General features: G+C 40.5%; 2 protein-coding genes across 8 annotated transcripts in view; one reads left to right on the top strand and one right to left on the bottom strand.

Moving 5' to 3' along the window:
• The first annotated feature begins 359 nt into the window (after positions 1–359).
• Positions 360–10682, top strand: prg4b (proteoglycan 4b). Of its 5 annotated transcripts, XM_084355224.1 has the most exons (16): positions 366–454; positions 548–796; positions 911–995; positions 1312–1428; positions 2698–2820; positions 3883–3963; positions 4084–4143; positions 5515–5574; positions 5693–5986; positions 6562–7272; positions 7732–7818; positions 8572–8708; positions 8905–9061; positions 9207–9314; positions 9662–9790; positions 10551–10682. In XM_084355224.1, exons 3-16 carry the CDS (start codon positions 929–931, stop codon positions 10658–10660), a joined length of 2241 nt encoding a protein of 746 aa, XP_084211350.1. In that variant the 5' UTR covers positions 366–454; positions 548–796; positions 911–928; the 3' UTR covers positions 10661–10682. The 5 variants fall into 5 exon arrangements, with proteins under 5 accessions (XP_084211351.1, XP_084211349.1, XP_084211352.1 ...); XM_084355225.1 differs by having other exon boundaries at positions 360–796; positions 917–995; XM_084355223.1 differs by having other exon boundaries at positions 360–796.
• tprb (translocated promoter region b, nuclear basket protein) overlaps positions 10670–20791 on the bottom strand; it is a 24480-nt gene continuing 14358 nt past the window's right edge. The window contains exons 36-51 of one of the 3 annotated variants that reach the window (XM_084355218.1): positions 20566–20762; positions 20163–20453; positions 19665–19819; positions 19473–19550; positions 18851–19039; positions 18563–18721; positions 16097–16190; positions 14936–15096; positions 14753–14806; positions 14512–14609; positions 13389–13498; positions 13202–13300; positions 12873–13029; positions 12426–12547; positions 12230–12325; positions 10670–10960 (exon numbers count right to left, since the gene is read on the bottom strand). In XM_084355218.1, coding sequence (XP_084211344.1) covers positions 10911–10960; positions 12230–12325; positions 12426–12547; positions 12873–13029; positions 13202–13300; positions 13389–13498; positions 14512–14609; positions 14753–14806; positions 14936–15096; positions 16097–16190; positions 18563–18721; positions 18851–19039; positions 19473–19550; positions 19665–19819; positions 20163–20453; positions 20566–20762 — 2110 coding nt within the window. In that variant the 3' untranslated portion in view covers positions 10670–10910. The remainder of the gene's footprint in view (positions 10961–12229; positions 12326–12425; positions 12548–12872; positions 13030–13201; positions 13301–13388; positions 13499–14511; positions 14610–14752; positions 14807–14935; positions 15097–16096; positions 16191–18562; positions 18722–18850; positions 19040–19472; positions 19551–19664; positions 19820–20162; positions 20454–20565; positions 20763–20791) is intronic. The other 2 variants (XM_084355219.1, XM_084355220.1) reach the window with 2 other exon arrangements.

Below are 20791 nucleotides of genomic sequence, written 5' to 3'. Positions count from 1 at the left end.
AACTTCCCAAAAGTGTGTAAAGACGATAAATGCAAATTATCCCACCCTAATCAGCCATAACATAAAACTACTACTTTCACCTACAAACACCAGATTCCCCCCACTTTAAGTGCATTTTGTTAATAATATGTACTTTTACTTGAAATGTAAAATTTCGAATGCTAGACGTTTACTTGTAATTTAGTACTTGTGTGGTATTGTGACTTCCACTTCAGAAAATCATCTGAATACTCATGTACCACTGGTCATTCTCATGTAGTGCCATGGTAGGGTGCATTGTGATAAACATCAGAGGGATAATCTGAGACTGCTATGGTTCTGATGGCAGGTAACCATGGAAACAGTAGCCTGTTTGTGCCAAAAGTGTGAACAATGAAATGCCCTTCTGGCTGCTGAAGTTAAAGAAGTTGCTTATTATAGTGGACGACCATCGCTGACTGATTTGTCCATCCAGGTGTTATTGATTAGACACGCAAAGTCTGTCATGACCCATTTGTGACCGAACATTAAGTTACAACATCTTTTTTTTTTTCTCTTGTGCTCGGAGGTGCGTGAAGTCAGCCGTCTGTCTGGCACAGATGTGTGTTGATGTGCTTCCAGCTGTTTGTGGGGAATGATGGTGTCTAGACCTTTGGTCAGGCTGGACTGAAGGATCCTCCCTTCCAGCCTGTGAGATCATCACACTTTTAATTAGACCGGATCCGTCAATAAACGGGAAGTCAGCCGGTCTCCCTCTCAGTCTTTAAAAGCAGTCGGCTCAAACAGTCAGCAGGACTCTGACAGAGGCTCCAACAAGGTCGGTCACTTTTTATCTCCTCTTCTAGATGTCAGGACGTTCAGTTATGAACATGAACACACGCCTGACAGAGGGAAATCTTGTTTATTTATTCTGTGCGTGTCTCATGTTTAGTTTCAGATTTACAGGAGGATGGCTTCCACTGTACTGTCTGCTGTTATTTTGCTGGCTTCTGCCTGCACATTTAGTGCTGCTCAGAGTGAGTATAACTTGTGACATTTTTATTTCATAGAGGAATATTTGACTGCACTGATTCTTGTTTTTTAACATAAGGCTTTCCAGGAATGTATCGAGTGTTTTTACTTATTCATGCTGACTCTGTTAATAATTATTTACCAGAGGGAGAACCACTACCACTACTACAGAAATCAATTCCTGGCACAGTTGTATTATTTACAGACTATGTCCTCAAACAGACTATGTTATTGGAGATAAAATGATGCAAATTTGCACAGATGCCATCTTATTATCCGTACTGCATGTCCAGCTCTGACTTATTTTTCTCTCATAAACAGCAAGCTGCAAAGGACGATGTGGTCTCGAGTACGACAGGGGCTCCATGTGCCAGTGTGATTATAACTGCCTGACTTATGATGAGTGCTGCAAAGACTACGAATCTCAGTGCACCACACGTGAGACCTTTCTTTCAGAAAATGTTACTCTGTTGATGTATAAACAACATGTTGTCTTACTGATAACAAACTTTTGTAAAAAAAATAATTTATAACATAATTTTTCTGCACTGCAGTGAGCAACCTTTCATATACACCCCAAAAATAATTCACGTAAAACAGGGAGTTTAACTAATTTAACTATGTATACTATACTACTATGTATTCCATTTAATTCTATTACATCTGTTCAATGTTAAGGGTCACATTTACACTGTAAGACGTCATTACTGAATTCAGTGGAATCAACTTATCTTTTCTAATTAAATCTAATAAGTATAATTTAAATTTTTTTATTGAGTTTATTATAAGTTGGATGAATGTAATGTACAGAGTTCAGTCAACTCATAGAAATACGTTTCTAAAGAAACATGATCAGCATGTTGGCAGACTTCCCAGCATGCTTTGTTTGAGAGGTAAAACTCTCCAGAGACCCTTCTTTATAGTCTGAAGAAAACATACATCATGGAAACTTGCTGCATGTCTTTAATACATTTGAAGATAAGTTATGGTTGTTTTTTGATGGTTTGACCATGATAAAGGTTAGTATTAAATTAAGTCTACAGGCCATCACACTTGTGCTCTTCTCACCAGGTTACTGTGAGCAGTTTCAAATGTCTTTATTCAAATGCTGGTGTCAATAAGAGCAGATGCAGCTGCTCTTTGAGTGAGATGAAAAACTGACTCTTCAAAATAATGTGAAAGGAAATGAGTCTCACTAAACAGTCATAAATTCAACTTAATATCTTAAGTTTACAAACATTATTATTCTCAAGTTCAGTTCACCTTAAATTGTGTTTCACAAAAAAAGGAAATCTTAAAAGATTTTAAATGAACTATTCAACCCAGATTAGCAAACTCAAACATTTGAGGCAGCAAATGAACTTTTAAATTGAACTTGTTTTTGAGTCAATATGTATATATATATATATACATATATGTATAAATGTAAATATGTATTTATATATATACCAGTTTGAAATTGATTACTTTCATGTATAATGCTTGAATCATAAACACTTTGAAATCACATAATGTTTATAGCAGTTTCCCTTAACTTTATATGCAATGTTGGAGTAAACAAATACGTTTTATTTGCACGTCTACATTAGTTTAATTTAATCAGACCGAGTTATTTAATTCATTCACACTGACTTAACACGATTGAAGTTTGTGGCACTCTACATTGAACTAATTTGCGTTCAAGCCCGCTGTGTTTGTGTCCAACAGCAAACTCATGTAAAGGTCGGTGTGGAGAACAATTCAAAAGAGGTCGGCGATGCAACTGCGACTCCGACTGCATGAAATTCAATCAGTGTTGTTCAGATCACAAGACCCACTGTGATGCAGAGGGTAAGTCTTGTCCAACAAATTCAGCATGGCTCTATATGTGTGTCATTTTCTGCATGTTAACAGATTTTTCTTCACAGTTTCATATACAGTAATCTCACAATGATTAAAGCACCACTATGTAACTTTTACTGCAAAAGATTAAAAAAAAACAAAAAAAAGAAAGCTATAATCAGCCCAGATTACATTTAAAAAGATGTGTATTAGATCAATAACATTGTCAAAGATTTCTTGGTTACAGTTTTGATTATGACTTTAAAATAATAGTAATAGTAATTTTATTAGTAATTTAGTAATTTTGAAACAAAATAAAAATACTACACTTGGTACACCTGTACTTTGTGCCAGTAATGTTTTCGTAAAGGTTATTTGATCTGACTGCATTTTATTTGCATTGAAAATGATTTCAGATGTTTAAAAAGAAAAGATAATCTCTGATGAACTCTCGTGGTGGTATAAGGTGCTATAAGACTTTTTAAATGTTTGATTTTGAAGTAGTTGAACAGTATTCAGATTAGATAACATTTTTTGTAATAATCCAATGGATTACATTACTAATTGCAAAAATTTTGCCACGTAATTTGTATTCAGTAACTGAATACATTTAAAGTTATCTGACCCAAGCCTATTGATTGTTCAGTCTCATGAGCAGGCCGTCTGTCACTGAAGCTTTGGGTTGGTAGTTTGGGTCCAACCCAACCCAAAGTGTCGGCATTTGAGACTAAACAATCACCTGTCTTTCTCCAGAATCACTTCAGAAGTTACATGGTGTTGCTTTAACTTGAAGGTAGTCACACACCTTTGGTGTCTTTTTGTTGGTGATCATTTTAAACTTGACCCAAGTACAGTAATGGTTGTTTGACTGCATGGCTGCAAGTTAAATCAGCCCTCACCTGAGATTGGTACATGTGCATGATGAGTGAAGTGTAAAGAAGCCAAGATTAATCTGACATGGAAAACTTGCATGTCCACCAGCATGTGGAGCAGCATGCAATGCACGCAGTAATCTGCACTGATGCATTCCGTTAAATTTGACAATATTCTCTGTCTCGGTAATTACCACAGAAGAAATCAGTGGAGCAGCCAGTGCTACAGCACCAGTGAAGACTAATTCATGCCAAAACGTAAATCATAACAAACCCAAAGGTATATTTGACTTGGGGGAAAAGGGTGATTTTATTCTAGATTTTTAGTTATTTAGGATTGAAGGCAAATGTGTTTTTTAAAGGGTTAACACTCTAATGTCATTCATGAATATTCCCACAGAGCCGACTCTGAATGAAGGAACGGATCAGGCTTCTACCTTCAACGAGGGAAACAGTGCAGGTGATTGTGCTTTATTTTCACTTTGCTATTTGCAACAAAACAATATATTTTTTTAATCTTAAACAACTGAAATGATACCAATGACAGAGAACAACGCTCTCTGAACTGTTCTCACTGGTTTAAGATTATATCAATGATAGTTATGAGCTGAACTCAGTGGATGTAATAAGGCATATGTCAGGAGGACGGCAGGAAGATGTAGCCATTTAACCGCCACACTGTGGCTTTCTTGATGTGGTTCGCTTCAGAGGCCAAGTCTCACCAGAACAAGTCAGAGCACAAGCCTCACTGGCCAAAAGTAACACAAGGAAGCAGTGTTGTCATGAGAGTGTAGGAGGGTTACGGGCACAGGCACAAGAGAGGAAAGCACCAAACAAAGCCAAGAAAAGATGACGGAACATTTTCTTGGAGGTTTTAATTCAGTAATTGGCTGAGAAAAAGTTCTGTGGGTGGAGAGACCTTTGCATTCTTGTGACTGCTCTCTAGGAGGAAGACATGTTGTCAATTTCTGTCTGGAGTGTCACAGTCAGTGATGTGCAAGCTAAAGAAAACAAATGCGGGAAAAATAGAGACTAGTGATTACAAAAGGACGAGTTAGTCATTAACTGCTCACGCCCATGCTGATGGAAAGTCTGGTGAAGTTTCGTAGTCCACAAAACATTTCTGGAGCTTCACAGCAAAACACTGTTACAGCATTCTTCTAAACACCTCAAGTAGATGAGGACCAAAAAAAAGAAGAAAAAATGAAACCATGAAATGCCTCTGTGCAACTCATCAAGCGTAGTTCGAGTCTACAGAAGCCTTGAGATCCCAGATTGATTCAACATTGTGTTATTTACACCATTTCTACCCCCAAAATCTTCACTGTAGCTGTGTGAGTGCACATCCTGTCAGTCCACCCAGTCTGAAGTGGGTGCACGACCTGGACTGCACAGCACGCGTGTTTTCAAATCAATTTGGGATCTTGGGTCTTCTGTAGACTTGGATTACTCCAGATTGGCTGTATGGCTGTTTTTTTATTTCAGTTGTTTCTTCACATTTCAGCTGTGCGTTCACAACTGGGAACATTCCCATGAATGCCCTCTCAAGTTATAACAAACAATGTGAAAATTGGAGAAAATTTCTAGACATGTCTTGCCGAGTTGACGTCATATGTATCGTATATCGTATCATATTGTATCGTTTCCTCTGTGCCATCTGCTTCAGTTGTTCAGAGGAATACTGCAACACTGTTTTGCTGTGAAGACCCAGAAATGGTTGAAAACATGACTACAAAACTTGACTTTCCATAAGCATGTGTTTTTTTTGGTGAATGTAACCTTTAAGACTGACAGTTATGAGCATTTATATTGTGTCCAATTTGTCCAACAGATGACCATTTAATTCCTCTGGTCAGTCCAACATCATATCCACAAGATGATGTCACTGATGGTGAGCGATGATGTGCATGGATAATAAATCTTGCTAGGCGTTTTCTTCCACCAGTGAAGTTTCATGAATGTGAATGAATCCAGGTGTGCACACCTCTCACTTGTCACATTCTTCTTAGACACGTACAGCCAGATTGATCCCAATGATGAGTTTTCCAACAATGGAGTGGAGGACCTGGAGGCGAGTCCAATCCCAGAGAGCACCAGCGGTTATGGATTATCTACAGCTGACCGACTGGATCAGACTTCTGTTGAGCCCACACAGGATCCAGACCCTCTGGAGTTCAGTACAGAGATGTTTACAGTCGCCTCTCAGACAGAGGTGACACCCTCAGATGATGAACCAACACAGGCCGATGACAGCCCCGTCACCCTGTATCCCATCACTGAAGAAGCCCCCACTGAGAGCTCAGGTACGTGATAACAATGATAATCAACACTGGAAAAACGTGAAGCTGCCAGAATAGCTTCCAGACGTTTCGATATAGATTTTCCAAGTCAATTTACTTTAACAAATCAGGGCAATCACAAAGGTGGGAAAACAAGACAAAGACAAGAAGCAAAACAACACGACAGAGGAGAGTGAAACTTAAATTAAACAGGAAATAACTAAACTAAAAACCTCAAACTGTAACGATAATAGTCAACTTCCAAGACACAGCTCACATGGAACAGAGGACAATTCGTGCGTATACCTCTTCTGCAAAATCCACCACATTACTTAGATCCACATTCTCCTATATCCTTGCAAAATCCAAAAAGAAAAAAAAATTCAAATGTGTTATCTTTTTTCCATAACTGAATAAACAAGCTGTTCTCAGGTCCCAAGAACACTGTTTGAAGCTAGAAAGGTGGCAGGGTCCGCCATATAAACAAAGTAAAGTCAAGTTTTTCCTTTACTTTGATAATTGATTAGATTGTTTCTGACTCCCTTTGAGTAAATTTGATTGAAATGTAAGAGTTCTTGATTATGTTTGTCTTCCTCCAGATGACCGGGATCCAACCAGCTCAGGAACAACTCTCCCTCAGCCCACAACAGAAGCCGACCACGTCTCCAGCCAGCCTCCTCCAACATCAGCACCCCAAACAGAGCATTCTCCTACAGCCAACAACCCAGAGCTGGAGGCGATAGGACAGGGACAAATGCAGCTCGAGGATGACAATTTTCCTGAGGCCGAGGCTACAGATGTGCCTGTCGCCTCCTCTGATGAGCCAGAGGTCACAACCACGGCTCCATCAGTATCCACAGGACCAACACAGGCCTCCTCAACGGCCCCGGAAAACTCCAAGGTCACCTCCATCACTGCCTCATCAACGCAGGAGCCAACGCCCATCCCAGAGGCAACCACCTCAAACCCAGATGTCAGTGACATCAACACAGAGGACGTCACAGCAGGCCCTCAATTCCAGGACATCGAAGATCCTTCCATCAGTGTTTCTCCTGCAGATCCTGATGCCCTGACGACCCACATCCCTTCATCCACAGACGCGGCGCAGGACGACACCGCAGATGATGTTACTGCTGATCAACTAAATGTCACCCCCGACCCGACCAAACCCACATTATCTGATGCCACCTCAAAGCCTCAGGACAAACCAGAGCCATACAAGCCACCACCATCTAAACCATCCAGCTCCAAACCTGAGACAAAGCCTCTGGCTTCTCTCAACATAGACGATTCCAGAGACTACCAAGCAGGTCAGAAACGTTCTTATCATTGGGCCAGAAAACAAATTACATAAAAGAATAATTCTGTAACTCTGAGAGGTGAAAGTATTGAATTTTTCATCCTGCAGGCTCTGCTTATATCTAATTTACATGAGTTATTGCAGAAATCCAAGCCTCCTTTTTTTCTCGCAGCCTGCTTTATGAGCTCAGTTCGCCTTTCATTCTGCCTCTGGTTCAACAGAACCTGCTTCAAAGCGTAGCTACACTATATTAAGTGATAGAGGCGGCTGTTTGCTCACACTGCAAATGAAACCTCATTTACTCATCAACTCTAAAGAAAGGGAAAAGAAAGTTCCGGGAAAAGTCCTCACACCTCTTGGAGCACAACATGAGATTGAACACAGTCTGTGATTACATGGTTTCTGTGTATTATTGCTTGTTTATCCAAACAGATGGTTTCCTCACAAATGTGTGTCCTTTTTTTCCCAGATGCCAGCAACGATACAAATCTGTGCAGTGGGCGGCCGGTCAGCGGAGTCACTACGCTGAGGAACGGAACAATTGTTGTTTTCAGAGGTGAGTGCCAACCAGGCAGCTGCTACTCAGTGTGTTCAGTCAATATATCTGCAAATTGTATCATGTGTTTACCCAGATGGTTCAGTAACATTCAAGAGAGCAGAGGGGACTGGACTGTACAGGAAGGGGAGTTTAGTACGTTTATTTACTCAAGAACTCGACTTAACAACGGTTTTGTTGTTTGTATTTTCTGCTATTTCATACATCAAATAGAAATATGTCACTTTTTTACTACTTCCACTGGTGGAACGTGACAGCACATTTACATACTGTAAAGTACTTTTGTTAGCAGCTTCCACAAAGAGTGATTTCCATTTCACCAGTTTAACAGTGAAAAGAGGAAAATTCATATATATATCAATTCATGAGATATGTTGTGACTCATTCTGGGGGCCCGACCCTTAGGTTGGAAACCACAGGACCAAAGTACCTGACAGAATATAAAGGAGTTAAAACTAGCTGCCCTGGACTAGCTACAACAGGATGACTCTACTCAGTTAGGGTCCATTTTTCTGCATTATGAGTAGTTTTTTAAGGCTTTGCCACTTTTTGCTTATGATTTCTAATGCAGGACGTTTATTTGTAAATGACCTGAATAATTCTACTGCAAGAGCACAAAAAGTACAGGCCTGAAGTATCTGAGGAGCAGAAATAAACTCAGATAATAAAATACACTTTGAGATCACTCTGATGATACTCTGATGATGGTATGCAGGTGGACCACTCTTATGTATCCATGTTGTTTTCCTTCAGGGCACTACTTCTGGTTTCTGGACAGCAACCGGGTTCCTGGTCCGGCCCAAGGCATCACACAAGTGTGGGGCGTCCCTTCCCCCATTGACACAGTGTTCACCCGCTGCAACTGCCAGGGCAAAACATACATTTTCAAGGTACATCTTTCCTCTCATTCGAACCAATTAGTGCATTTGAGTAATCTGTACTACATCAGCAGCTAATAACACAATCTCGGCTCTTCTCTGATCTTTCTTTTCCTCTTGAGCCAATTATCCACCTCTGTAAAATGCTGTTCAGGTATATTTCGGTTGCCTGAGGTTTAATGTTCTGGTTTGTTTGTGATCTTTGCAGGGACCTCAATACTGGAGATATGAAAATGATGTTTTGGACACTGGCTATCCAAAGGTCATTGAAACAGGCTTTGATGGGCTTCGTGGTCACATCACAGCTGCTCTGTCTGTGCCTCAGTACCAGAGGAGGAAAGAGTCAGTGTACTTCTTCAAGAGAGGTGATGAACTGCTGTCTTCATTGCTTTTAGTTACTTTTTCCTTTCAGTATAAAACAAAATTTTGATTTTCATTAATTAAATACACATAATGCTAGTCTGAATTAATGAACACACTCTGAAATTAACTCTTGACTGGTTCTTCCAGGTGGATTGGTCCAAAAATACTCATACCAGTATGGCACCGTTCCGACATGTGGCAGGAAACCCCAGTACGCCATTTACACAGTCCGCAACCGAGTGGTTCGTCAAGCAGGTACTTCAAGAAGAAATACTTTAAACTTGTGCAGCATTTTATTTTTTCTCAATTGTGTGTTACTTTTAAGCTGTAATGAGTGTACTGGGTGTTTGCTCGACTCATGTAAACATGTTTTATTTGAGCTAGAACACATGTAGTTCTCTGAAAAAGTGAGTCATGCTTTTGTGAGGGTGAGAGGGGCAGCAAGGTCCAAGTTGTAAATGATTTCCAAGTGGAAATAAATTGCCTGTGTGCCATTTATGGGGCTGCAACTGCTGTAGGTTGTGAGGTTTAACAGAAAAATGTCAACAGTAAAACAAAAACAAAGGGATATATAAACTTTAACATCAATGGTTTGATTCTAGTGTCTTTTCTGGGACCGGCTGTCAACATCCGGACGTCTTGGAGAGGTTTCCCCTCCACCATCACAGCTGCTGTGTCCGTCCCAAGCATCAGAGAGCCAGAGGGATACAAATACTACGTCTACTCAAGATGTAAGTCATCAACACATACTTCAAAAACCTTGAGGATCTTTGTTGGGAAAACAAATTACAGTTTCAACTGCTCTAACTGCTGCACATCAAGACTTGAATTTATAAGGTCATTATAGAAAAAAACCCTCCTTTCCTTATTTTGGCTCCCCACACACCCTGGTTTAAAAATCACTGCTTGCAATGGAATCCGCTTCAATTTACAGAACTGAAACAGAAGTGTTGTTTATTGGGTAAATATCACTTTGTTCATCGTAAGAATAATATCTTCAAAAGAACAAAGCTCGTCTGCCGGCAGTCAGACTTCTGTTACCCTCATTCACATCATGTCTGAAAAGCCTAACAAGGACCATGTGTATCTGGGTGTGTGTCAGGGTGGGGTGGGGGATGAGGCAGATGTAAAGGCCATTAAGGGTGGTGTCCATCCACCTATGGCTCAAGTTTAATATGGAAAAACCAGAGTAAAAGTTTCCATTTTAATGATGATACCTATAGTCTGAAGAATACTGTGGTTCCTTTCTGAGTAAAACACTCGCTGTCACTCTGTGAAGCGAACAGGAAATGTGTCAGGTCTGCTTAGTCCTTTATGTCATTGAAGAGACAGCGCTTAAAATCCATGTAATGCAACGCCAAGTTAAAGTTGTTTATGCCAAATTCATGTTCACTAAAATGGAAACTGCCATGTTGATGGGCAAAAAGTACATCCTAAATGCTACACAGCATAAATTAACATGCTTAATGAACCGTTCTGTTTCTTTTGCAGCCAAATCCTACAACGTGAGGATGGAGGGTGACCGTCCTGTCGTCCCTGCTCCTGCAGCCAACACGTCACCGCAGAGCAACAACGTCATCAAGTGCCCAAAGAAAGTTTGATTCAAGAAGTGTTTTTCACATAGTTTTAAAGTTTATTACATTCCTTGTAAAACACACCACTTCAGCATGGACCGATTACAAAAGGTACTTTACAAGCACATAAAAACAACCCAAAAGCAAATAAAGAACAAAACAACAGGCTTCAGCACATTGTCAGGGCTAAAAAACAGAATCTCAAAACTCTGATTGGAAATGTGTTTCTGATGGGAAAGTTCTCCGGTCATGGTTGTCAAGTTTTCTCATTAGTGCTTCATCTTGCAAATCTTCTCCCATGTACACCCCGAGAGGGAAATCCTTGGCCTGTTGAGATATAAAATGCTTTTTTAAAAACAAAGCCTGCTATACTGATGTAAAAATTCTGTACAGTGGCTGTATAAAATGTGTATGAAATATATATCGACATTAAACTGGATTATGATACAACCGGTATTAAATGCTTTGACTGGTAATCAAAATTAAGCAAATACAATGTGAGAGGTGAGCTCATGTATAGCTGCCAAAAACAAACGTTAGCAACTTAAAGAAACTTAAAGATCTTTTGATTAAGTAGAGTTAGTTAATCTGGTGATTTCAGACATGAAACAACTTGCAAAAATATATTATTACAAGAGGAATAATATTATATTTTATTATATATTACAAGTGTTTTTTTTTTTACAAGTCTGAAATAAACTGGAAATCTGTAATTGTGTGTCTGATTTACAATAAAAATGGCAGTATTGTTGTGAACTTCTGTGGAAACGGGCTGTTTATTGGAATTGCACACTGTAAAACTCACAAAGATAAACTAATAAACCAACTGTCAAATGTGATACTACTGGGTCTATGCATCTGACTTTTTTAAGAACTACAAAATGAAGGAAGACACATGTGGAACATGGTCAGCGCCTTGAACCACTGAGGCAACAGGGCACCACACATGCTACTGATTTTAATGCAAAGATTTTGATCAGACTTTATTGACAGTAACTACATTTACATGTAACAGTTCATAATTTTTCCAAATATGACCATACGAATTTGATAGAGGTTGGGCAAACATCATATTCTGATTGGATATGCAGCATTAGGCCTCATTCATGAAGAAAACGTGGGGGATATGCTGATATTTTTCGGGTTTTAGGAGCATTCCTTCGACATGAGTACAGTGCATTCAGAATGTGCGTCTCAGTAGAGATTTCTAACCAAAAGTTTGCTGTTGATGCAGCTTTCAGCTCTGCAGATAATGGTATCAATATTTTGCTGCCATTGTTTTTATTTTTATTTGGATTGACTAAGATTGTTTTGGAGCATAATTTTGTTAAACTAATGACATCATATCTATTATCATACCTAATAGCAAACCATGAGCAAATATTTATAATCCATTTGTGACACTAAAGTGAGAAATAGAACATTTCATGATATTTTTGTGATTTTACATCTTTCTACCACCCTTGTTGTATTAACCTGAAAATTAACCATGAATTAAATAAGCACAATGCAATCATGCACCTGAAACTTTTCACACTAAAGAGCAATAAAAGCTCATTACCGCCCAATTTGTGTGTGTGTGCCTTCATACGTTACCTCCTCTCTTCATGCGACCACCGCGGTTTTCTGGCCAGCGCTGCAGCTGTCTGCTGTGTCCAGGTCTAGAGGGTTTAGGTGGAGCACTGCTTGTATCTAGAAAAAAAGACATCACCACAATCAGAACTCAACATTAATTAAGATACATAAGATAGAAATAAAATTAAAAAAATCACAGCAGGGATTCACTCTGTACCTGCAGAGCTGGAGGACGGCTCCTGGCTGGTGGAGGGGAGGTTGGCCTTGTCAGACGGCTGGCTTGGCTCCTCTATATCCCCCTGCGAGACCCCTGGATCCACTGACACCTCTGCACTGGACCTGGAATAAACAAACGCACAACATGCATCAAATCTGATCAAATTATATACTTTTGTAGTCTTAAAAACATGAATGCAAGATAGCAAAAACCACAAGACGCTGCTGTTTTCATAAACCTGCTGACTTCTAAAGCCTGTAGTTTTATATTTGAATCGGCTATTGGTATTAAAAGAGGAGAGAGCAACAGAAAGGGTCCCTATCATATCAGGCATGTTTGCTTAATAATAATAATAATAATAATGAATGCCTGCTGACTGGAGCCCCAGATATCTGAATTCTAGCAGTAGCCAAAAGAAACACATTGAGCAGGAGGAGTGAGCCTCACCTATCAGTGTCTGGCTCCAGGAAGACGTCGTCTCTCTCCTCCCCTGTGCCGGCTGCTCCTGGCACAACCAGGCCTGGTGTGGACGTGCTCACCATGGGAACCGACTGGGAGGCGTGCTCAGTGGTGTCAGACTGAGCCACCTCTGAGAAGACTGTTACTGGAAGAAGAGAACATAAAAACAAGATAAACTCACTGATTTTGTTGTTGCATCTAATGGCACCCCCTCATCAGCTTATTGATTATTTTAAGAAACTGTGCTGATGAAACGGGTGGGTGTGTAGATAAACAGAACAGGTCCCGTCATATCAGGCTAGCAGAGAGACAGGTACCTGGTGCTGCAACTTGTAATGGTGTTGTGGGAACGCTGCGTCCACCAGACTCCTCTTCATGAGTTGCTAAAAACAAGGGGCTTTCATACATCCCAAGACCTGAAACCGGGAAAGAAAAAGCTTTAATGTTCTCATCATTCTGTAGTAGCTGCAGCTGTCAGGGTGTTTAATGTAGTGGTGGGGTTACCTCCTTGGGACGCGAGCTGTCCCAGGTCAGAGTGTGAGGAGGAGCTGGTCTGGGGCATGTCGTCTGAAGGACCAAACCTGAAGCGAGGCACGCCGGCCACTTGGGGAGAACTGAAAGAAAGAAAGAAAGAAAGAAAGAAAGAAAGAAACAAACAAACGTCAGGTTGTGCCCTCAGACAACAGAATAATAACAGTTCCAGGTATTTTAGGTTCCTTCAGCCACTTTTTCTGATTACTTGAAGAATATAGAAATATGAACTCAATCCTCTGACTCTATAAAATTCAAAAAGATATGCCCTAGATGATAATCTAAGTCATCTAATGTCTGTCTTTTGCTGCACGGCTGAGAGCTGGTATTCTCTGGTCATTGATGTTGGTTGATTCAAACATTTCAGGAGGAAAACAGACTGTGAGCTGTGTAAAAAATGAGTCCCATTGTCTTTGGTCCGTACAATATATTACAATCTTAGAGAGTTAATGTTCCATGAAATGGCTCCACAAAATCCTGAAATATTCTGGTGTTCAGATGAGAAAAAACTGGAGCGGCTTTTTAATCTTCATCTTTCTAAGCTTGCCAACTTTGTCTCAAAAGCCTAAAAAAGAAGGCAAGATAGATTATTTAATTAGTATTCATTTTGATTTTTTAAAAAGGTACTACAAAATAAGTTGGTCAGTGATTTAGGAGTCCCGCTCTATTCAGTGATGGTCTGAAGATTTTATTGTGAAAGATACTTTCTACTAGCTGTTTGACAATGTATATGCTGTACTATAGTCCTTGTTTGTTTGTATTTATGGAGTCTTGTAAGCCTCATGTACGCTGGGCATTACTGTATGCATGGCCCCAATATAGAAATTTCATTCACACATTCTAAAAAGACACAGAAGTTCTAAGTTTTAGTTATACTTCAAACTAAAAGTAACATAAAAAGAATAAAAGAAGAAACAAAATCATGTCATCTCTGCAGTAATTTTCCCGCAAAAATAATAAGAAATGTATTATTTGACCAAACAATTAAATCAATAACGTTCTGCACAACTGGTGGTTTTGTTACTTAAACACTTGGCATTTCAAATGTTTCACAGGAATTCTGACTTCCTGCTTGATGTACGTGTGTGAGACTTACTGGATGGCCTGGTCAAAACCATCAGAGCGGTGTGGCACCACTAGAGTGGGAGTGCTGGGAACCATCCTGTCATCTTCATCATAGAAGTGCTGCTGCTGCTGAGAGAGAGAGGCAGAAATAAGATAAGATACAAACATGTGCAGATACACAGAAACACAGGAGTTAAAGTTTCACACCAACATGTGTGTAAATAATGAAATGACCATATAATTATGAGGTTATCTTATTATGGACGACTTACAGCACTGCCAGACACCCCAGGAGTGAGCTGAGGGACTCGACGAACAGGGATACGCTGTGAATGTACATTTTACACAATTAATTAGCAATGCTTGTGATCCAACCATGGAAATGACATTACAAGGTTAATACTGTGACAAGTACATTTATATTTTCCTTACTAAGGACATACTACTCTTCATACCTGAACCTGAGCAGGTGGTCCCAGTTCTGATGTCGGGGCTGGGTGGATGTTCAGACGAGGGGGCAGCTGATGTGTTGGTCTACGTGGCGACTGGGGCATCCTTGTACCAGAGCTTGAGATTGGTTGTTCAGTAGAGAAGGCTTCCATTGTGCTGCCCTCGACTAGAACAATAGTGGACAGGCTCAAATCAACAGATGTCCATTTGTTTGATCATTTTTCAGAAACCAACTAACACACGCTAAATTATTTATTTTATGATACAATATTTGCTGATATCACAAAGTCTGCCACAATATGACTCCTATTCGATAAAGGGCCTGCGATCGATATGAGATTATATCATATGCCAATTTAACACAATCAGTTACATTGATATCAACTCACAAAAAGCCACCAAAATATGATTTGACAACTTTTTTACTGAACTCTTCAGTGGAAATATAATTTTATCAATGAGTCACGACATTTAAGTGGAAACTAACCTATTCTCATTAATAAAAAAGAAAGCACTGTTTTACAAAGGAGTTGTGCATGGACGGAAACTGTGACACAAACGGGCCGTAGGAATGTCAAAATAAAGGCGTATCTTAACAATGGCAGCGATATGAATTGATGTTTTCACTTTGCATTGATGCTACGGGATCGTTGATCACTGAATTGATATATCGATCCAGATCGATATATTGTTACAGCCCTAATAATTTAGAGACTTGGAAGCACAAATCATGTTTAAGGTCAAAAACAGATTTGAAAGTATCCACTAGATGATAAAAATGAGAGAAAGTAGACACGATACATAGACAAACAATTAAAAGAATAGAAAAAAAGCAACTCAGTTATTGTTCTGTCCTGTTTTATTGGGAGTAATTATTTGTATTTCTAACTGTAGCTCTAATGTAATATAGGGCCCCCAAATAACTTCAATTATGTTATTCATTTTCAAAGTAAAGCAACCTTTATGTGCCCTTTTGCCCTTTATTTTGGCTACCACTTGTACCACTCATCCCTCAGACAGACAACAACATATTACTTCTTCTGCAGTCATCGTGAAGAGTCAGATATCTAATTGAATGACGGGACAGTTTGTGAGCGCATATGGAGAGTCTGAGGTGGCTCTATGCATGTGTGCTGTGTAAGTGACAGGGTTTTCCTGAAACTTACAGCTGGGTGTCTGGGAATCTGCTGGCCTCTGGGTGGATTCAGACGCCCCCAAACTCTCCTCTGTCTCCGTGCCCGGGTCTGTTACATCAGCTCCCTGAGAAAGAGCAGAACAAAAGGAATTTGTGAGGAAATGGGTGGAAGAAAAAGGAAAACCACAGGAAGAATTTAAAAAGTTGAAACAGGGAAAAGTAAAAAAAGCAGTTAAAAGTGAGAAAAAAAATATGAAGAGGAGTAGCATAGGACAATGGGAGTTGGGTTGAATCAGAGGAAGCAGGTTATGGGGATGGTTCCCACATAAAATAGATGCCAGGATATTCTGGCAGAACCTCACATACAGATGATGATTAATTTTCTCCCTATATGGAACAGATGGGGCTTTTACATACACATGTGCTGGCTCGACTCGTCTTGGTTTGACTCCGCATGTCAGCTCAGTGCAGAAGGGATTTGAATTTCCATTACAACAAGGCTACCCACTTGTAATGAAGCATTTGTAGTGGTGGTGGTGTGAGTAGTGGACGAAGAAAGGTCTGTAAATACTCTTCTCCTTGCAGTAATATTGAAAACCCAGCGCTAACATGTTTCATTTCCTATAAATTCTTCACAACAATATTCCCGTTATTTAGTTACGTACAAGATTATATTATGAAGCAGCAAGACCAGGAAATGTTGAGTTTCAACGACAGTAATTTAACACGTGATGAAACAGTAAAATAAAGCAGATATCTGAAAGTACAAACAGGGACGCAGGAGAGAACTGAACTTTAAATCACAGCGATTCAGTTAGAAGCCAATTAGTAAAAAGAGCTGAAGACAGTCTTTTTCTCTGGTCTTGTGCACAAACATGGCAATAGTAACTCAGGCTTGTTTGAAGGGGAACACATTACTACATAATAATTTCTTAATACATTACCGAGCACCCATACACAATCTACATCTACAAGTTGAACCTTTCTTAATAAAATTATGTAAAATTGCTTGTTCAAAACTTTTAGGGTCCTCTCTCACTGCAGGGATAAGAAAAACAAAGCATGAAAACTGAAAACCATTGAATGATGAAGGAGTCATGGATACAAAAAGCAACTAATAGGTCCCACCATGTTCAGTCCTTTAAAAGGTGAGGACACTGCTTTCTCATGTAATTCTGAGGAAGACTTCACACAATGACTCAGATTTGTCAGCCCAATGACTACAAGAAAATTTCACCATAAACATCAACACATTACGTGATTCTGTGGCTGTTTTTGACCTGAGCTGCCATCTGTTTTCCTGAGTCTGTTTTTGTGAGACACGCCAGATTTAAATTTGAAGTTTAAATTCAACCATAAGACTAACTAAATAATTTCAGTGATATTTCAACATAATTATCTTAATCATGTGATGACTACTGGACCCATCAGCCTAATATTTTTGTGCACATTAATGAGAATTTGCCCAAGAAGCAGCTGTCATGTTTGTAGGGATTCACAATTTTCGAAAGACCTATTTTACTGACTGCTCTGTGCGTTGACTGCTGACTCCTTACACCTCTTTCGGCTGCTTCTGATCAACAAATGCTTCCGTTTGAAAGTCATGTTAGTGTTGGTAGATCCTTGACTGACATTTAACATGGTGTTTTGGAACCTGCATATCATCTCCCATTCATTTCAGTACTCCAATGTATACATGCTGGACACACAGCCAGCCCTGCACACCCTGTTGCCCACCCACATGACCTAGTCAGTCACTTCACCTAGTGCACACTTCTAGGTTCATGATAGTTTAATAAATGTGTTCCATTAAAAAGAAAGCTGCACTGATCAGCCACATGGGTCCTGGCATTCATGTGGATGCCACATTACACACACCACCCATCCTAACACCGTTGTGGACCAAGCACACCCCCTCGTAGCAAAGGCAGTCTCCCCAGCAGGAGGTTTTACTTTCTGCCCAGGTCTCCAGATTCAGGGAAAAGTCATTCACCCTTTCTAGCAGAGCTAACTCCCATAGTTTATATTTAATTGCTTTGCAATAAACTTGGGTCACTGTTGAAGCTGCTATGGCCTTCAAAAACTGTCCTTAAAAGCAAACCATTAAAAAACACTGGACAGTGGTTTACACACCCCGCACTTCAAACAACTTTCACACATGCAGATTACAAGTGAAAGACCGTTTACTGCCCCTTTGCAGACACTGACTCATCCCACTGAACATGTGCAACCAAGACTCGAGTAAAAAGGTAAACAACTAAAGTCAACACACACAGCTCTCACACAGACAGAGAGTTACGACACACGGCTAAAAAGTGACGGTGAAATGAGACTGTGGAAAAAGCGAGTGTGCAGGCTGGAAATGCTATGTAAATCGCTGACTGAAAGCGTGGGAAGGGCTAACGAGGCGTACTGGATGTGAGAGCTGTGTGGGCGAGGACGAATACAAGGTCAAAGTTGTAACTGTGAGTACATTATGTGTTGCAGGTAATCTAACCTCTGTGTCGTCTCCTTCGTAAGCCTCGTTGCCATCTCCGCTCCCCTCATTGCTGTCCTCTCCTTCCTCCCCCATCTCTCCGTCGTCTTCCTCCTCGTCCTCTTCATCTTCCTCCTCCTCTTCCTCATCGTCTTCTTCTTCTTCTTCCTCATCATAGTCCTGCATTGAGTGGTGTTCATAGAATTAGTGGCAGGAAAACCAAAAGATTTTTGAAAGACAAAATCTGCAACAGGTGTCCAATGACACATTATTTATTGCCTTTTTAAACGCTCAACAGAAACACTCTACCTGCTCTTCTTCCTCTTCCTCCTCTTCCTCCTGGTCCTCCTCACTCTCTGTGTCTGTTACTATGACGATTACTTCCTGCTCCAGCTGGTCAGGGGTATCACTTTGGCTCAAGGTAACTTCTTGGTCCATTGAAACAGACTGGGAGGCTGCACACTCATCTCCTTCCTCCAGTGCAGGAAACTCCTCTGTCTGCAGGGCGAAACAATGGGCACTATTAGCAACAGGCATTCTACTCATTCATACTCTTTTAAAAACATCACATACTCCATAAATGTGTGACACATACTGTATAGTTCAAACAAGTATTTAGCACATTAATTCTGCTGTAACTACTCCTGCCTGTTAACACTTCATTTACTGGTACTTTCCCTGATTAGATTTAATAGGACTTCATGGCAAATCTGTAAGTATTAGAGATTTCTTGATGATAAAAACAAAACAAAACAAAACAAAGCAAACAAAAAACAAACAAACGTGCAGCTGTCCATAACTCTTTGGGCATAAAGAGGACTAACTTTTTTTGCAATGGCAGGTGAGAAACCAATGTAAAAGAAGAACTTGCAGCACATGTGGCCACTCTGAAAAGCAATAGAAAAAAAAATTAACTGATGTGATGACCAACCTGACTTGCTTCTGCACCGTCACTGTCCGTTGGCACCACCCCCTCAGCCTCAGCGCTGTCCTCCACCAACACCTCCTCCTGAGAAGAACACACAAAATCTACATGACACCCACAACTTAACTGTACCAGTTTTCAGATCATTAAAAATATCTAAAACACATATTACATCTTCTTTGCAACCCCCTTCCTCACCTCAGGACCCACTCTCTGGATGATGCGCAGCTTCTTAGGTATAGGAGCCCTGGAAGTGTCCTCCTGTGTGGTTTCTGTGTCAGTGACCATGGTGGTGCTGTCCTCCTCCTCACGAGGCCTCTTGGACATGGAGGAGGTTCCTGGCGTAGCTGAAACTAGAGATAAGACATCACTTTTGCTTAGACTTCTCTTTGATATGGAGGGAAAAAAACAGTAAGTAATAAATAAACTGGAAACTGGAAGAGTGGCTTTCTGTATCAGCAACTACTGTTTAATATGAAGCAGCAAAAAAGCCAAACCTGGTTCCCAACTTGTATGACACAATTCCATAAATTAGTGTTTCAAACATAACTAACACCACACAGTTTTTTTTTATTTCAAAATTTGCAAAACGGGAGCCTGGGTGTTAAATCTAGAAATATGAATTAATAAAACCCTTTTATAATTTTGACTTGCTGTTCCACATAAACATCTCAACTTTAAGTTTAAGTTTCTCACCAGTCCCAAACACAGAGGAGGTGGAGGATGTTGAAGGCCATTCCACCTGCGAGCTCGGTGTTGCCTCAATGACCACAGGCGGTGGCTCCTGATTGGCTGGCTCTGCATGGCTCACGCTCTGTTGCTGAGTTGGTTGGACGAATGCTGTTGCCTGCGTCTGGGTCTGCTGCACAGTCAGCATGGGGCTGGCCAGCGTGGTCTGAACGTTGGGACTGGCGGAGCGCACTGAGCCGCTGGCACTGCCGTACACAGTCACATGCTCCACCGGGGGGCCATCAGTGGACTGCATGGCTGTGGAGAACAGATTCAGCTTTTATTGAGCCTGTAGCTGCATTAATTACACTTAACACACACATTTGGGGGATTTGGTTTACTGTATGTCTGAAGCTTTGCAGTGTCTTACCTTCTTGGGTCTCCACCTGTGTAGTGGGCATGACAGTAGCTGTGGGTGTTGGGGTGGGTACAGTAGCTGGGGTGATCATTGGCCTGATGCTTGCTCTTGGAGTGGGTTTGTTCCCTGGATTGACAGGCTGCTTGCTGGCTGTAGCCACGACAGGTGTTGGCTTAATGTTGGCAGTTGGAGGCTCAGATGTGCTGGCACTGACCGAGACAAAGATCAGGACATGAAT

The sequence above is a fragment of the Pagrus pagrus genome (assembly GCF_965226575.1).
Source record: "Pagrus pagrus genome assembly, chromosome: 6".
NCBI lineage: Eukaryota > Metazoa > Chordata > Actinopteri > Spariformes > Sparidae > Pagrus > Pagrus pagrus.
The sequence above is the reverse complement of the archived record's forward strand: the minus strand, read 5'-3'. Positions and strand labels throughout refer to the sequence as shown.